This window comes from Lampetra planeri, chromosome 5 (assembly GCF_965212315.1).
Source record: "Lampetra planeri chromosome 5, kcLamPlan1.2.h2, whole genome shotgun sequence".
NCBI lineage: Eukaryota > Metazoa > Chordata > Hyperoartia > Petromyzontiformes > Petromyzontidae > Lampetra > Lampetra planeri.
Window position 1 is genome coordinate 18,336,503 of NC_136111.1, and position 18,115 is coordinate 18,354,617.

General features: G+C 47.4%; 1 protein-coding gene across 1 annotated transcript in view; it reads right to left on the reverse strand.

Moving 5' to 3' along the window:
- Nucleotides 1–4,938: 4,938 nt before the first annotated feature.
- The window catches only part of JOSD1 (Josephin domain containing 1), a 29,583-nt gene continuing 16,406 nt past the window's right edge, over nt 4,939–18,115 (reverse strand). Inside the window, exons 4-5 of the mRNA XM_078594857.1 lie at nt 9,874–10,068; nt 4,939–8,091 (exon numbers count right to left, since the gene is read on the reverse strand). Of these exons, the coding sequence (XP_078450983.1) occupies nt 7,992–8,091; nt 9,874–10,068 (295 nt within the window). The 3' untranslated portion in view covers nt 4,939–7,991. The remainder of the gene's footprint in view (nt 8,092–9,873; nt 10,069–18,115) is intronic.

An 18,115-nucleotide genomic window follows, 5' to 3' on the forward strand; every position in this document is an offset into this window, starting at 1 on the left:
ACTCGAGTCCACACCTCTGCTTTTAGGACACCAAACAACAGGGCGAAAATCTGAAAATAAGAGATTTTTTTTATTTTAAGGCCCCCTAAATCTCGATTTTAAGTGCGCCATAAACAAATATAAGAATGCGGGGTTGTTTCGTTTGAGCGTTAGGCGGAAAATAAAATTAAAGCGAGAACCATTGTTCTATATTTTATTGTTTTTGAGATACTTCGGGTTCAGACGAGTTTTGAATTTTAAAAAACGCATTTTATGATGTTCATATCTGAATAATTCGGAAACCGGAAAATGTAAGAGAGCTTTCTCTCTCAGAGTATTAAGTTAAATACTTTTTGTTCTTTTTAATAAAAAAAAACGGAATCTTTAAATTCAACGCTATCCGATGGGTATGTCTTTAAATATAAGAAATTTAATCAAGTGGTCAACAATATAAGTTTTTTTTTAGCAGAAAAATATTTTTTTGTAGTTGGTAGTGTCTGATCGTAGATAAAAATTGTAACAAAAATCATATCAGGCTAATTATTATATTTATTGAAAAGTTTTGGCTGGTGAAGACAGGCTTTATGAACTAGTATGATACAAAAAGAGAATGTACCTCACATACATTAATGGATTGTATAATAATCACTGCTGCACTCTATACACATCGCAACAGATTAATAAACGCTGGGAGAATATGAATTTTACCTGATATTTAAACCATCATTTACTTCCGATAAGCACGGTTGGCTACGTAGGGTGTGAAAGAAGTTCAACATATAGTACATACGTACACAGTACAACAGCATGGCATGATATTTGTAGTTAAACACAGCCACGAATATCGTGCCAAACATTCGCTCACAGGTCTACAAAGCCTGCTGTTACATACACGGTCGTCTAACATCCATACAGACCTGTGGTTTGGTCATAGTCGCAATAATTCCACAGTATGCCACCAACAAATATACAAGACGGTTCAGACTGGTCCAGAAGTCTTGTGCCGCCGCCCCCCACCCCCACAATTAATGATCTAAAACCTGATACTCGTTGGCTACCAATGGGTGTGGAAAAACAGAAACGAATATGCAAAGGTAAAACAAATGTTAGGAGTCACTTAAATTGGCGAGGTCATCCATAAATGACGTCACGCGATTTTGGACGAGTTTTGACCCCCCCTCCTTCGTCACACGACGTCACAAAAAGTCAGACCCCCCCCCCCTCAAATATGACGTCACAAAGCTCTGCCCCTCCCCTAAAATAAAACATGCTTCAAATCGCTTTAAACTATTGTCATTGTAGTGAGTATTTAATGTGGCGCTGCACTCTGATGTTGTTGGAGAAAACATTACAAAGTCTATTTAATTAAGTAGAACGTGTCGTCTATATTTATTTAAAGTTGCGCATTTTGATGTGACGTCACATTTCTCAAACCCCCCCCCACCTCGTCACAAAATGTATGACCCCCCCCCCCCCCAGGTGCTGGACGTCATTTATGGACGGCCCCTTACTCCCATATGTAAACAAAGACCCCCCATATAGCTTTTAACAGCCTGCTGTCAGCAACCAACTATGACTATAAAGTACTGATACACCGCACACCCATGCCATATAGGTACTACTATACTGGTAGGAGCCTCCTGGTTACACCAGCCCACAAGCGATTATTGTGTCCGTCCGTCGTGCAGGGTGGGGCTGGGTGGGGAGGGATGGGCTGGGTGGGGAGGGTGGGGAGGGGCTGGGTGAGGAGGGTGGGGCTGGGTGGGGGGTGGGGCTGGGTGGGTAGGGGCTGGGTGGAGAGGGTGGGGCTGGGTGGGAGGGGTGGGGCTGGGTGTGGAGGGGCTGGTCACCCCGTGGTGCCCTTATAAAACTCAACGTTTAACCTACTCACGCCGGCTTGTGCCCGCCCTCACAGTCGGGCATATTTGCGGAATACACCACGCCGCCGTTGACCCTGGCCATTGACCGAGCAACCCAACGTTTCTACCAGCTCCCTCCGCAGGAATGTGTTCCCGTAACACTGATGTAGTGACATAGAACGGTCACTACTGTGTCGGCCTGTACGAAGGCTGGGGGCCCCAAGGGGGTGCCTGGGGGTTCACGTGGTGGAGGGATCCGGACCTTCCCAGAGGTGGGGAAAGTGAGGCGTGTCCTGGGAAGGGAGGCGTGGCCTGAAGAGAGCCAGCCACGCCGGGGCGGAGCCAGCCACGCCAAAGCAGATATAAGCATGGTGTGAACGCAGAGCAAGGCTGTTGTACTGTACTCCGAAGTGAAGACATCATCGGTCGTCAAGTCCCGAGTCGTCGTCCTGGGCCAGGCAGGCTGTTGCCTGCCTGGTCCAGTCTGTGTCGCGTTCCAGAGTGTTAGTGAGTTGAGGAAGGTGGTCACCACCTCATGTACAGTGTTATATTACTTACCGTTTAATAAATAGTGTTGCCTCCAAGCTGTGTGTGTGTGTGCACCTAATTCGAACCCACTACACTGATACTGTGTCATACATACCAGCTCACCAATATTAAAACCGTACAGACACTAATTCCGTACAACCAACACACATATACATGTCAGCTGACCAACACAACTATCAACGAACGAACACACTAAACTCTCGAATATAATTTACACACAAGCTCATAAATACACAGCCATTACACGCCAACTTATCTATAACTCACTCACACAGTAAACACAATATAACCAATACAACTGTAATACCGTACCAACGAACAATGACCACATAATAACAAGACACCAGATGACTGGCACACTCAAACGCACAAGTTGGACGAACAGAAACGCTTAAACTATGCGATATACGAATGGAAATGGGACAACACTATTTGGAAGCCACTGGAGCTATGCAACTTCCAAATCTAGATTTAAAAAACTAATTTCTTGAGATCACGTAGGTTAAAATAAAAAAGGAAAAAAAGAATAAAAATTAAGAATAATTTGAATTATTTATTTAATTTTTTCTTCTTATTTTCACCTACGTGACTTTACCGAAAGAACCAAAGAGTATGGATCCTTGCAGTCACGAAAACTTCAAAATCTATAATTTCTTGAGAACAGACTTTCGTGTTTAGTTTGCCGTCCTTCACCGAACCTCCGATAAGCCCGGTTGGCTACGTACGGTTTGCGCGAAAGTTCAACATTCACACACAACTGTTCACCAATACGTGCACTGAAAATATACACTATAAGATAGATCTCACAAATACACACTAACACACGCCAGCTCACGAATGTGCACGACAAAGACAAACCAAAGATCCCGCGATTAGCCTGAACAGACTGCTGGGGGCAAGTGCTGTTAGCAAGTAGCATCTATGAAGGCCGGCACGGCACACGAGGGGGTGGGTGGCCAACACCACGCCCGGCCGCCTTTGTCTCCCGAGTGGCGATGTTTACACACCGCACCAGGAACATTAATTGTCACGCACAGCGAGTCTGTGTGGAAAATGTCAGCTCGATTGGATCACGGGAAGTGGGTTAAAAAACGACCGAAAGATTTGCACGGTCCTAAGCACGCAAGCGAACTTAATATAAAGGATTTTAAAAAACCCCTCTGCGATGTGCAACTGTGGTCACCCAGAACAAGAACGACGGAAGATAATGACTCAAGGCCCGATTCACAGATACGAAGGAGGCATCATCGTCACAGCGATGCACTGGACGATTCGGGACGCAATAATCCGGCTCGACCCACCACCTCAATGTAAAATTACAGTTCGGTGCTCTGCACGAACATCAACCGTACGAAGATGAAGACCAACTCAATGATGCAAAACACACACATAGTATTGTAGATAATTCGGGGACTGGCTTGCCAGTGGTGTATCAACACACACACAACTCACCTTCATCGTTCATTAAACACTGCCTTATAAGAAATATAAAGTACGCGACAGTAAGATAGTACTACAGGCAATGGCCCTCCTTCAATTATGTACTTCCGATTACCAAGGTTGGCTACGTACGGTGCGAAGGAAGTTCAACATACACAGCAATGAAACAGTTAAACTCAATTAAATCCACCGTCTCACAGAGCAGTGCAAGCCTTCGTGTTTGAAGAATGGCCAATGGAACATTCGAGGATCCTCCGAGATCCCTTCGAACGTGACCCTCTGGTCCACGCAGTCGAAGGCAGCGCATTTTACACCTGCTCCGATAAAACCTTGGACCAATGATTTTTTAAATAATTAAGATCCAAGGAAATGACACATTAAGTGCCAAAACAGATGTAAATGTGATGTTAATTTTGTGCAGTTATTCTGGTGACTAGGCTGTGACCAACTCGCTGAACCTGAGGATTTGGTTTAACTACAAGTGTAAATGTTGTGGTTTCACGCTTCAACACACCGGTGGGCTAAAGCAGTGAACTATTTGTCTTTTGTCAACGTGACACTTTTTTACTGATTGGCCGTGTCGGGTGGTGGAGGGTTACGACACATTTATAAATAACGCGATCTAAACCCAAAAACGTTGATTATGAATATTGGTCGCGAAAGCCTACGTGTTAAACTTAACTACAAGTGGTTTGCCGGTTTTTAACCCAGGCCCTCACGTCTGCCAGCTAAGTGCTTGGACCTCCGAACGACTTGGCCCATCCACTCAATTCTCGAAATGTCAAAACAGACCCAATTATTTTCTTCTTCCCCCCCTCCCCCCAATAAAACTAAAATGTGTAAATGTATAATAATCGACCCTGCCAGTGTCTGAGGACATGACGAGTCAGTCATATTCTTAGGTTTTTTCGGTAAAGTTACGTAGTTAAAACATTAAAATTAATAAAAGTAAAATAAAAATCACGTTTCGGAGGCAACACAAGCTTCCGAAACGTCGTGATTTTTATTTTATTTTTATTAATTTTAATGTTTTACCTACGTGACTTTACCGAAAAAACCTAAGAATATGAATCCTTGCAGTCACGAAAGCTTCAAATCTAGAACGAGTCAGTCATTTTACACTCAATTTTATTTGACTCTCAAGACAAAAGGAGTGAGCGTTTGCCACCACTAAAGCATTCGCGGTTCGTTTTCTGTACATTCTGCGGTGAATACAAAAAAAATATAGGTACATATTTTTTGGGTTCCACTTTTGATTTCACGAACGACAAAACATTAACGGAGGAATACGGAACAGGGAGGTCACAATCCGTGAATTGGTGGAAATTACTTTCCCCCTGTCGATTATTTGTGGGAAAGGGCCAAATTGGCAGCACATTGTGATTTGCCCGTTTGCGTCCATCGAATATTGGTGGACAATTGGCTTTCCACCAGCACACACATTGGGGTCCCAAGTATTTAAGTTCTCAGGAACAAAGGCAACATTGAGATTGTGAGCACTGCACAGTTCGGTACACGTAAATCCCCCCATGCCATATACAAGTTATTATTTTGTCCAAAAAAAACACACAAACGAGAAACAAAAGACGTAAAAAAATGAAACTACAATACAATAATAACGAAACGAATTAACAACACTGAAAATTGCACCAAATCGAAAAATGCACGCGTCTGCAAAGGAAGTCTGGCAAGTTATGAGAGATCCTCCCTCCCCCCTTTATGTAACAACAGGAAACCTTTACCCACAAAATGCTCACCGAGTCTAAAGACACTTTTCCAGAAACGTCCCGCTTTACGGTAAAACCTTTTGTTACGAGGAAACCGGAGCACACGGGTTTTGATGTCTCATCCTTTACATAATCCATCAACCCCAGCTTTTAGTCTGTGGACCACAATAACCTACGTTCCTCAATATTTCACTTTGGTTTTTGCCCGCGAAAAACATTTGCTTTTGTGAACGCCAGAACCGTGAACTCTTCACGCGGCCCACCTTTAAACATTGCACAGTGTTGAGGCAGTCAAGAAAGTTAGCGATCACACACGAGGCTGTCTTTGTCTCGAACCCGGCGTTGACAAACGCGCTGGCACAACACCAAATGTGGTAAGATTGAAGTCAACCGAGAGGGAGATCAGATGCCAATTTGGCAAAACCGGTGTTCTGTGTGCATCAGGTCCAATAAAACCGGGACGCTGGCACGTAGCGCTCACGATAACTGCCACGACGCTTCCGGCACACACACGCGCACAAACACACACACACACACCAGAAAAAACACAACCAAAATCTGCTACAAAAGACGCGTTCATCTGTTCGCGGTTGTTTTTTTCCGTTTTAGATAATTTTTTTTGCTTATTTTCATATACAGTATTTATATATATCAAAACCGATGTAGTTATTACAGTTTGATGATGGCGATATAGCGAGTTGCACCCCCCCCCACACACACCCCCTCTTTGCCGTGTGTGAATAACGACAAAGTCCCCGTTTCTTTATTTAATCGGAGTTACATTCTCTGTCCCCTGAAGCCGACGTCCGTGCGTATCCATGTCACGGGGTCGCTGTTCTGATTAAAAACACCACGGCCTTGCCCTTCCTCTTCCGAGTTCGGCTGCTTGTGTGCTTTGTTTACGTTTCTCACTCGCTTGCGGTTTCTTAATATTAATATTATTTTACAAAAGACCTCAAAAGATCTGGACGAGAGGAAACAACCCCCACTGGCTCTCCCCTCCCCCCCCCATCATCAATAAATGAGGATCAGGGTAACACAACCTGCTTAACCATTATAAAGAGGACCTTGGTAGCTGTGTGCGGTTTTGAGTGGTGGAGCGGTTTGTGTTGGTGGTGCGTACAGTCGGTGGTGTATGACAGGTACACGCTGAGTGGCGTGGCTGGCGTGTGCATTATGCATGGCGGATGTGCACCCCGGCGTACATAATGCATGGCGATGCGCGGCGTACGTGGCAGTGTGTAATGTGCATGGGGGTATAGTGTGAGCAGTTGTCTGCTGAAAATGCTGTGGATTTGGGTGTTCGGTGCACATGCCAAACAGTGGGGGTGTGAGTGCACGGTGAGAATGGTGTGGTGTGCAGTGAGCAGTGTGGGGTGTGTGGTGCATAGTGCATGTGGTGTACATGGTTTGTGACGTATTGTATTGCTGTCTGTGCGTGGTGTTTTCTGCGCAAGGTGTACATGGTGCATGTGGTGTCGCGAGCTCGTGGTGTGCACGCTATTTGTGGTCGATGGCGTGTGCTTCGCATCGTGGAAAGTACGCGTGGTGCGCACGTGGGTGTGGTATATGACGCCACGTGGCGTGCCAGAGCACCGTCACGCTGGCGCGGCGTCCCTCCCGTCACCGCGCGCCTCTGTGTGGGCACAGCAAGTCGGTCAACGTGCTCCACGTCAGCTCCACGTCAGCTCCACGTCAGCTCCACGTCAGCTCCACGTCAGATCCACGTCAGCTCCACGTCAGCTCCACGTCAGCTCCACGTCAGATCCACGTCAGATCCACGTCAGCTCCACGTCAGATCCACGTCAGCTCCACGTCGGATCCACGTCGGATCCACGTCGGATCCACGTCAGCTCCACGTCAGCTCCACGTCAGCTCCACGTCAGATCCACGTCAGATCCACGTCAGATCCACGTCAGCTCCACGTCAGCTCCACGTCAGATCCACGTCAGATCCACGTCAGCTCCACGTCAGCTCCACGTCAGCTCCACGTCAGCTCCACGTCAGATCCACGTCAGATCCACGTCAGCTCCACGTCAGCTCCACGTCAGCTCCACGTCAGCTCCACGTCAGCTCCACGTCAGATCCACGTCAGCTCCACGTCAGATCCACGTCAGATCCACGTCGGATCTACGTCAGCTCCACGTCAGCTCCACGTCAGATCCACGTCAGATCCACGTCAGCTCCACGTCAGCTCCGACGCAATCTCACCCACATAGGCCTTTCCGCTTGCGGTCCAACTCCGTCGTAGATGTTCGCGAATGGATATTTGCGTTGTCAGTTCGTTTATCCGTTTGGTTGCTACTATGTTTTTGTCGCCGTCGTCGGACGCCGATGCCGCTGCTGCTGCTGCTGCGGTCCCAATCGACGTTCCCATGACAGCGTTAGTCGGGGGGGGGGGGGGTGGGGGATGAGGGCGAGTAATGGTGTTGTCCGGTCACTCGTCCCGGCGCCAGCTCTGCTCAGCCTCCACCTCGATGCTGACGACGAGTAGCAGCTCACAGTGCTTCCCGCTGAACTGCTCCTTCAGGAAGCGCCTGGACAGCACGCACAAGGTCGACGGTGACCACTCCGGTCTGAGACCATCAAATATACACACTTAAAAAAAGTCGCTTCAATCACTGGCAGCAGCTGCCTGGATTCTAATTCAGCTTCTCAGCGGCACCAGCTCAACACTCTTGGCCTCCGAGCCACCCAACCACCTCTACATTTTTACTTAAGAGTTTCTAAACATGTGTCACACAATCCCATACAATCCAATCCTCTAACATCTTATGGCGGATGTTTTAGGGAACCACGGTGGTATGTTAACTACGTTGCCTGTTATATAGGGGGCCGTGGGTTCAATCCCGACCCTGGTGGTTGTCCATTTGGAGTTTGCATATTCCCCCCGTGGTTGCGTGGATTTTTCTCACGCGTTTAGAGTGTTTGGCTGCATTGGATTTCCACATGATAAGCCACTTCGTTGAGCTATCTTTTGTGATAGCCAGGTCACTTCTGAAAAAGAGGATATAACACTCAGTGGGCCTTATATCCTCGTTTAGATAGTTAAGGATAGGGGCGGCAGCTTCCTAAAAATGTTTTGTGGTTCCTTCAAGGTGCAACCCCAGTGACCCGGGGACGAGCGTTAGCGCATTTGTCACATGCTGCAAGAGGTTCGCGGTTTGAGGCCAAGCGGCCATCCTGCTAAACATTGCTGATGTTAAAGATCTCGAGATGTTAGTTTAATAAAAGAGTGGGCCATGTGTAATTGCGCTCATGATCCAAATGTGCGTAATTAGAAAGTTTAAAAAAAAAACTCGAATTGGATGAAGCTACAAACGCAGCTACGCCCTCTCCTGAGGAAGCTGCTTAAGTAGCAAAACGCTCTCGTAATAATTTTTTTATTGAACAGGTAAAGCCTACCGAGTTATATTGCCCTTTTTTTAAGCGACCTGGCCACAAACGATAGCTCAATGAAGTGGCAAATCATGTGGAAATTGATAGCAGCCAAATGCTCTGAATGGACATTTATCTAAAATGAGGCAAAAAACCAGAGGACGCGGAGAGAAAAATCCACGCCACCACGGGGAGAGCGAAAACACAAACTTCAAATACACAGCAGGCGTCAGAGTCGGGATCGAACCCACGACCTCCTGCAAACCAGGCGAGGGAGTCAACATCTCGCCAGGTCAGTGGTGGGCAACCTGCCTCCCGCAGACCTCACCCGCCCCATGGAGCCCCTCGTGGTATCCCGGTCGAAGTTGTCTCTATGTTGTGTATGTATGTTGAACTCCTTTCGCACTGTATGTAGCAGAGGTCGCAACCGGGTATCCGATACCCGTACCCTACCCGATACCCGGCTACCCGTACCCGGCCAGGTACGGGTACCCGTTTGCGACCCTGGTGCGGCCGGGTACGGGTACGGGTAGGCCGTGAGTCACTGGTGAGTAACCGTTTGTCACTCATTTCCCAGCGTCTTGTCTCTTCTCACAATTCAAGTTCCTAGAATCAACCCACCCACGTCTGCAACATGGCTTCATCCCAGAGGTCGCAATCAGGTACCCGATACCCGTACCCGGCCGGGTACGGGTAGGGTACGGGTACCCGTTTGCGACCCTGGTGCGGCCGGGTACAGGTACGGGTAAGGAATCAAAACCCGTTTGCGACCTCTGGTATGTAGCCAACCGAGCTAATTGGAGGTGTGGGATTGTCACGCTTGCGGTCCAACCGAGACACGAAGGAGGGGCTCGCTCGGGTGACCCACCGACTCGTCTGCGGTTGCCCATCGCTGCCCTACGTCGACCTGAACCGTGACGATCGCCTGCGCCATCGCTCACCGCAGCTCGTCCTCGCAGCCGATGCGCTGCGGCGCCTTGAGCTTGGAGTCGAGGTTGTAGTAGACGCCAGCGACCTGGCGCACGCCAATCCAGTGCTTGCGCTTGAGCGGCAGCTGCAGGGGTCCCCAGCGCATGCTCGACGGGATGTTGAGAATGAGGCCCACGACGTTCCCAAACGCGATGCTGTCCACGTCCCTGCTCGGAGGGGAGGGGAGGGAGGCAGGGACGGAGGGAGGGACCGTGGGGACGGGAGAGAAGCCGGGTGGGGGGTGGTGAGAGAGAGAATAGGAGTTAAAGAGTGAGAAATTTTCCATTGCATACAACGAAGTGATTCTTTTTTCTTCTTGGTTCTTTCGGGAAAGTCACGTAGAAGGGAAATAATAAAAATAAAACATAATAAAATAATTCTCACGACGTTTCGGCCACAACGCAAGCAGCCGTCCTCAGGTGAAGAACAGGTCTGTCGGAAAGACAGTGTCTGAATGAATGAACTGTCTTTCCGACAGACCTGTTCTTCACCTGAGGACGGCTGCTTGCGTTGCGGCCGAAACGTCGTGAGAATTGTATTTTATTATGTTTTATTTTTATGATTTTATTATTTCCCTTCTACGTGACTTTACCGAAAGAACCAAGAAGATGAATCCCTGCAGTCACGAAAGCTTTAAATCGAAATTTAACGAAATGATTATCAACGCTCCCCCAATCGCTTGGTTTGTCATTCAGGCCTGGTTAGCCATTCAGGTCTAGAATTGGACTGGGCCCGGTTAGCAATGACCATCAGAACTGTCCAGGTGTTGCGGGCATGGGGCGGACGAGGTATGGTCAGGAGATGGTAGACGTGGCTGTGTCAACCCCTCCGCCTATGCGTGGGGGGGGGGGGTGTTTCCGCCATGTTCTCTGGTTTCCTCCCAGACGAAGTCAAACACTCATGAATGGAATTGGTAAAGGCAGGGCAATTCTAAAAAAAAAAAGTCTTGAAGCTCAGTGAGGCTTTCCCATTTTAATAATTAGCTTCATCATTTGAAATGTTTTATGGAACAGACCACGGCTGCACAATTAACCGGCCGTGCGTGCGAAATGTACGCATGTGTGCATGGGGAAAAATATATTTTTAGAGCGACTTCAAGGCGCATGGCAACGCACAACCAACGAACATCATTAAACGTTATATGGCAATGATAAAAATGTCATATTAACACGGCAAAGCCTCGTCGAGCCTTCAGACTTATTTTTTCAGGAGGATCCTGCTACGTTGGGATGTTTGGCCAATTCCTTGTCAGTAATTAGGTGTTTTCTGCACGTGATAGGAACCAAAGTGCTCAGAGACAGCCCATACCACCACCACCACATGTATGAGGGGATAACGCTCCACGACTCACACACACACCAAGGTACTCGTTTGAGGCCAAGTTGACTTAGAGGAGGCCCAGGACCGGTTCAGATAATCGTCACTGGTGTTGGCCGCGAGCTGGAATTTAACTCGGGTCGCCGGGTTCGTAGCGCGGTGCGCTAACCACAACACTACCGCTCCCCACCTATGGACACCAATAGACCAATACTGATACCCGCCATTTGCCACAAAGTGATGGTGACATCACCACGGCGCCTGTGCCAGGCCAGGTGCACTTAGAGACCATGGGGTCACGGGACAGACCCAGCAGGTGCCATGGCTCAGCTGACTAAGAGACTGGCAAATGCACCAGCCGTGCAACCTACTGTGCCAACTTGCTGTGTTTTAGCCGCCCGGCGCTCCGCTCGTTGTTGTGAGCTTCAATCCTCTGTCCTCAGTTGTTATTGGAGGGAGACTGCCTCAAACTGCCCAGTAGCGTCCTTCACGAGCCACCTCCATAGAGGCCGATCTTGACACCGCTAGTACCAGTCATCGGCAAGTCCACTCAGCTCCACATCCTCCCATACCGCATTAGCTCCATCTCTTCTCCAGGCCGTGCCTTGCCCGTTATAGCCCCCTCAATGCGGCCACACAGAAGCTGCTTCGGCGTGCGGTGGCTAGACTTGCGGGCTACATAACCCAGCCAATGCAGCCTTGTCTGCCGGAGGAGCTCACGGATGGGAATGTGTCCAGATCTTTCAAGGATTTGTGAGCTCCTCATACAATCCAGCCTGGTTAAACCCAGTATGGATGGTAGGCAGGCCAGCCTGAATGTTTCCAAACAGAACTGAGGGGTCCACGTTTCACAAGGATAGAGAAGGGAGGGCATGACTGTGGCCGGGAAGACCCGAAGTGTCATGTGGAGCGACAGATCAGGTAGCTTCCACACAGCGTTACGCAGCCGATTAAAATATAATGCCACCTGACTGATTCAGAGTGAGACCTCTACTCTCAAATCGGAGCTGGTCATAATCACACTGCCCAGGTATGGAAAACTCTCCACAACTGCTCTATCACCAATGGAGAGTTGATGGGTGGAGTGTTTGATGGCACAAAATATCCAGGCAGTTGCTTAGTTTTGGCGGAGTTAATGGTAGGACCCCACCCTCTTAGTGGTTCACTCCAGGTTCAGCAGCAGCGCCTCAAACTCCTCCTCTGAGTGAGCAGCAATCACCAGATCATCAGCATACATAACATGGTTGACCAATAGGGAGCCATCCCTCGACCACACACGAGCATCGATCAGCCTCCCATTGTATCTGTGCCAGATGGAAATTTCTCCGGTACAGCCATGGAAAGCTTCTCCAGCTACGTGGTCAAAGATGATGTTAAATAATGTGGGAGCCAAAGGACATCCCTGTCGCACCCCAAAGTGAACAGGGAATGGCTCTGACTCTTGGCCACGTAGCCCGCGCCTGCCCACCATCATGGAAACCCTTAATGATTAAGACACCACACCACATATGACAAGCACCAATATGCTAACCACACCATTCATAAATCCCTCCACATAAAGCAACACTATTAAGATGCTCACTCCATACATACAACACCCACACATATACTACACCAACTGCATCCACACAACACGCACCCATTAACAATACACACATCAATCCACACCACTTCATCAAAATATGCCACAGCCGCCCATACCACAAATACAAACGCCCGCAACTCCATTCATACACCACACCATCCCACTCCATTACACCACACGCACACACCACATTATCCTTAAAATACACTCACCCACACCATACATGCAAAATTATCTCCGAAAACGTTTAACTAACCAGACAGCACCATGGTGAGAATTACACTCACAATTGGAACGTTTTGAGTTCAAATCTGGTTGGTTGGGTGTAGACTTGACATAAAATAATCATCTCTCGGACATATATAAAACACACAGCTCAACTCTGATAGACACCAACAGTGATCCCCCCAAGGAGGGACTGACTCTTGCCATCAGACTGTGGAATTCCCACCGCTGACCCAGGATTGCCAATGGCGCCAAGTGCTGTCCCCATGCTCCGACTTTGTTGTTTCTACGCTGCATGAGAAATGTGACTCGTCTTTGTCACCCAGCCATCATTCTCAGCTGATTAAATAAAGGACACTGGATTGAAAATAATAGTTCATTCACAAGTCTTCAACAAGACTTAAAGACTCTATTTGCAGCGTCCTGCCTTGAGGTATTTGGCAATCCATCCGGAGAAAACCCACCAACGCACTCGAGGTGACGCGAGGACAAACAGGTTCTGGGAAGCCAATGGGTTTAGGCGTTTTGCAAATCTCTGCACGAGCTACCAGCCCTCGCCTCCAACCCAAAGCGTAGGATGGCAGGGCAATGCATAATAGCCGTAGGTGTTGAGCGGTTAAATATAGCAGCGGTGGGAGTAAGGCGTGCCCGGTATTTGCACGGGGCAGTTGAAATGGGAAATCTCGCGTTGGTGACGTTGCCGCTGTGGAGGGAGTGGTAGTCGAGGGTGGGGAGTGCGGGGTAGTGGGAGAGGGTGGGGCGGTGGAGGCGCCGAGCCTTGGGCCTTGGACAACCCAGGTGTGACGCCAATCCGACGGTCACCGCTCGTTAAAGCGTGGCTAGCGAACCCGCCAGGAGACGCGGTAATGAGGCGGTGGGCACAGGGGGCTCATAACGGCCGTGTCGGAGTGGCAGAGCCCACACTGCTGCTGCTGCGTGAGATCCATGCCTTCGATGGCACAAGAGCAAGTGCTGCCCAGAGACCGAGTGAGAAACGTAGAGTCTTGTCGATGTACGTCTCTGTAAGTAGACTCGTAATAACCACGTCAGAGCAGGCGACCTAGCACCAAAGCTTCTGGTTTCACATCCTGGGGTGGTGTCTCTCTCACTCTGTCTCTCTGTCTCTCTCAAGGTCACCCCTAACGGTCACATCAGCGCCTGAGAACTTGTACCGTTGAAACAAATCAGGTTTCCGATACTGACACCGGGAATTTTTTCTCCTGAGGGTTCATAACAGCATTGTCAGAGAGCACCTCGACTGACGCGATTGCGATCTGTGGGTTTGAGTCCAGGGTATGGGTGTCCTCTCTCTCTCGTGGGGTTTTACATAATGATTGTCAGAGCACATGAGCCGGCACCACTAAGCTTTTAGATTTGAAGCTTTCGTGACTGCAAGGATTCATATTCTTAGGTTTTGTTTTTTTTCGGTAAAGTCACGTAGGTAAAACATTAAAATTAATAAAAGTAAAATAAAATAAAAATAAAAAAAACCTCAGAATATGAATCCTTGCAGTCACGAAAGCTTCAAATCTAGAATTAATGCCCTCTACGGGGAGGAATTCCACCTATCTGTTAGAGTTTTTAACAGACAACGAGACAAGAAGTCACAGCTTCTCGAGACGCTGGCCTTCCTCAAGAGATGCCGAGATAACAATACCCATCGCTTTCACACGGAGTGGTAGCTCTTGCAATCTCTCATTTACTTGATACAGCTGTCGTGGCTGTGACGGTTCCACCTGAAGACGGAAGCTTGTGTTGCCTCCGAAACGTCGTGATTTTTATTTTATTTTACTTTTATTAATTTAATGTTTTACCTACGTGACTTTACCGAAAAAAAAACCCAAGAATATGAACCACTAAGCTTATAGGTCTCAGTCCAGGTTCCCACCCGCTGAATGTAAAACCATAATCCAGCGTCCATCAAGTTTCATTGTTCTCTTTGAATCTCTTACAGACCAGTGGAAATGTTTTTTTAATGGAATTTGTTTTTTTTACACTCAAATACTAAAAAATATCAGCATTGCTGGCTCACAGACTGATACAAGCCCTCGCCCGTTTTTTAATCCTGATGAGTCTCTTTACAAAGCTGATTTCAAAATGCGCAATACGTCTCCGCTAAATCTGTTTGAGAGCTTCTAAATCTGTTTGACGTAAAGCCCCACTCGCCATTACAGTTATTACAATTATTATCATTAAATTCCAATGTTTTTTTTTCTCGTACTAAAAGGCCACTCTCGTTGAGCATTGCTATAAAGAGCCTGGGCAAAAAGGCTGCAATATTTTTAATTCTTGACACAAACTCGTTGGTCTCCGCCGACACTGCTAACATTTAAATGTCTTCAGCCGCTTGCGTCGCCAACTCACAATTGTAAGGTCACGAGCTAAAATTGCTCATCGTTGTTAGAATCGCAAAGTGAACGAAACCCGCTGCGTCCGATCAGACGGGTGTCCTCCTGGCGACAACGGCGAGTCGAGTTCAAATCCTGCCAGGGGGTCGCCTGCGTCAATCACCACTATCATGACCCCCCCAATTGAGGTTAATGAACCCTTCTGATTCCGTTCCGATTTACGTACGTTTACATCATCGGAATCGAATCAATTCCCAACGGAATCGGAAGTCAAAGGCCATGCGTAAGGGTGTGTGGCAGTTTGGCGCCAGCTATCAAAGTGTGGTCGTGTCACTAAGGTTCTGTGATGATTACAGTCCAATGTCTTTAAAAACAATGATGCTATGCCTCTCTAAATGAAATAAATGCTGAACGGCTTGCGCGTTCCGAGATTCAGCGGTGAACGGGACCCACCCTGCAACTTGCAGGCGTCTTGGAATGGGAAAGGGTTAAAATGAGCACTGCCTTGTGGGAAGTCAACACAAGTTGCCTGCTCTATTCAGAAGACTGCCTCCTGTACAGTTGCTCTTTCTCCCCTGCTGCTCCAACAGTCTGGAATGTCGTTCCCCGAGCAATGAGTGCTGTCGACTCCCTGCCACTGTTCAAGTCCAGGCTCAAGGCCCTCTTGTTTAGTCTGCCTACGACTGACTTGCATTGTATTGAAAATTGTATTGTCATCCGAATGTGGAATTTGCACCATTGTGTCAGGACAGCTGAGATGAGCCGTCAACCCGATGTTCATTTGAGAATGGAGACACGAACTTGATTATGTGACCTTGAACAATTCATACGTCAAAACTGGTTTGTACGTGCATTGACATGGAAGTAAAAAAACTTTTTCCCCCGTGTATGCAAATTAAATACTACTGTACCTTGATGCTATAAAAGAACAAAACACAACATGAGACAGACCATGAAAACGATACACGACAAATGAGACGACAGAAAATTGAAATAGTTCCAGGAAAATAACCAAGTCGCCGGTTTTGATTTATCATCTAATCGGCAGGGCGGTGAAATCACGCCACGCCTTGTGACCGCTTTGTTAAGTATCCGTTGTGGCCGGTCTGAAAATCCTTGCATTCGTCGAATGTGGGAGCTAATTATTTACATGATACTGCATGACTTGTGTGTATGCATGCATGTATGTTGCACATCTTTGGCACCGTAAAAGCATCCGACTGTGCTAATCAGAGGTGGGGGAACTTGGCGAACGGACTGGGACCGTCAACTCTTCTGGGTGGTTTGTAACCACGTGCGGCCGAAACCTGGATTTGAACCCAGGATCTCGAGATAGTGGTGCCGGTTCTGCGTCCTCCGACCCGGGATCTACCCCCACTGATCCACACCCCTCACGGCTTTGGGAGTCTGTTGACCTTTTTTACCACGGGCAGTCCTCGACTTACGAACGACGGGCTACGTTCCCCGGGATCCGTTCGTTAGTGGAGTTGTTCGCATCTCGGAAACTCAGTATTCACTGGTACGTACGGTCAGTGTCATAAAACGTGTTATGGTTCAACAAAAAAGGGAAGTTTTGTGAAACTCATGAGAAGAATGTGTACACGTGCATGTAATATGACTGTAAAGAAAGCGTAACTTAAAGTGACATGAAAAGAACCAAAAATAGTTTTACTTTCACGTACGTTGAATCCTGAAAGGGTGTTTCTAGGATGCTGGGACTCATTACATCTTGCGGGGGATCCCTCCGCTGAACAAAATAGTTATGCGGTTCGGTTCGTAAGTACGACCTTAGGTTCTCACAAGCTCTTAAGGCTAATAAGCTCTTAAGGCTAATGGTTACTCCGACTACACAATCCGCAAAGCCATCACTCCAACCATCAAGAAGGATCCTGTTGAGGAGCCTTTCAAGACCATCACCTTACCCTACATTGCTGGGGTCACAAAAAAGATCTCCAAAATCCTGATTAAACACAAGATCCAGGTCCGATTCAACACAGTACATAAAATCCGTGATCTGGTACCGTCTGTAAAAGATGTGGTTCCAGACATACAGTACCCTGGTGTCTACAAACTAAGTTGCCTCTGTGGTAGCAGTTACATTGGGGAAACCAAACGACATGTCTCGGACCGCATCCGTGAACATAAAGCTGACCTGAAACACGGTAGGACAAACACCTCAGCCGTGGCAGATCACTGTTACAACTCAGTGGGCTCACATGACATTGACTTCTCCAAGACAGAGGTTCTCTGCAAGCCATCTGGCTATCATGAGAGATTCGTTCATGAGGCGATCCACATATACAAACACAGAGACAATTTTAACCGAGAAGATGGATTCTGGCTTAGCAATCATTGGAAGGACGTAATAAACCATTTCGATACACATTAGGGTGGGTAGAATAATACATAGTGTTATGTTGAAATGTATAAGGTGGTTTATAGTAATACAGTATATAATTTAATGTTGGGTTTATCTATGGCAGTATATAGTACGGTATATGCTCGTGTGATGTAAGAGAATAAAGTTTAGATGGAAGCATATTATATAATTTTTACGACGTAGAATTGTAATGTATTACTTGCTGTTAGTAACTCAGCTTATTGTAGAGTATAGTAAGTATACTGATGGTGCTATGCAGTTTATACTTTAGTTTTTTATGTAGTTTATACTTTAGTTTTCTACGTGGTTGTTTAGTAACTGCAGCTACATATCATTAACATTCCTTTCCTTTGTTAATG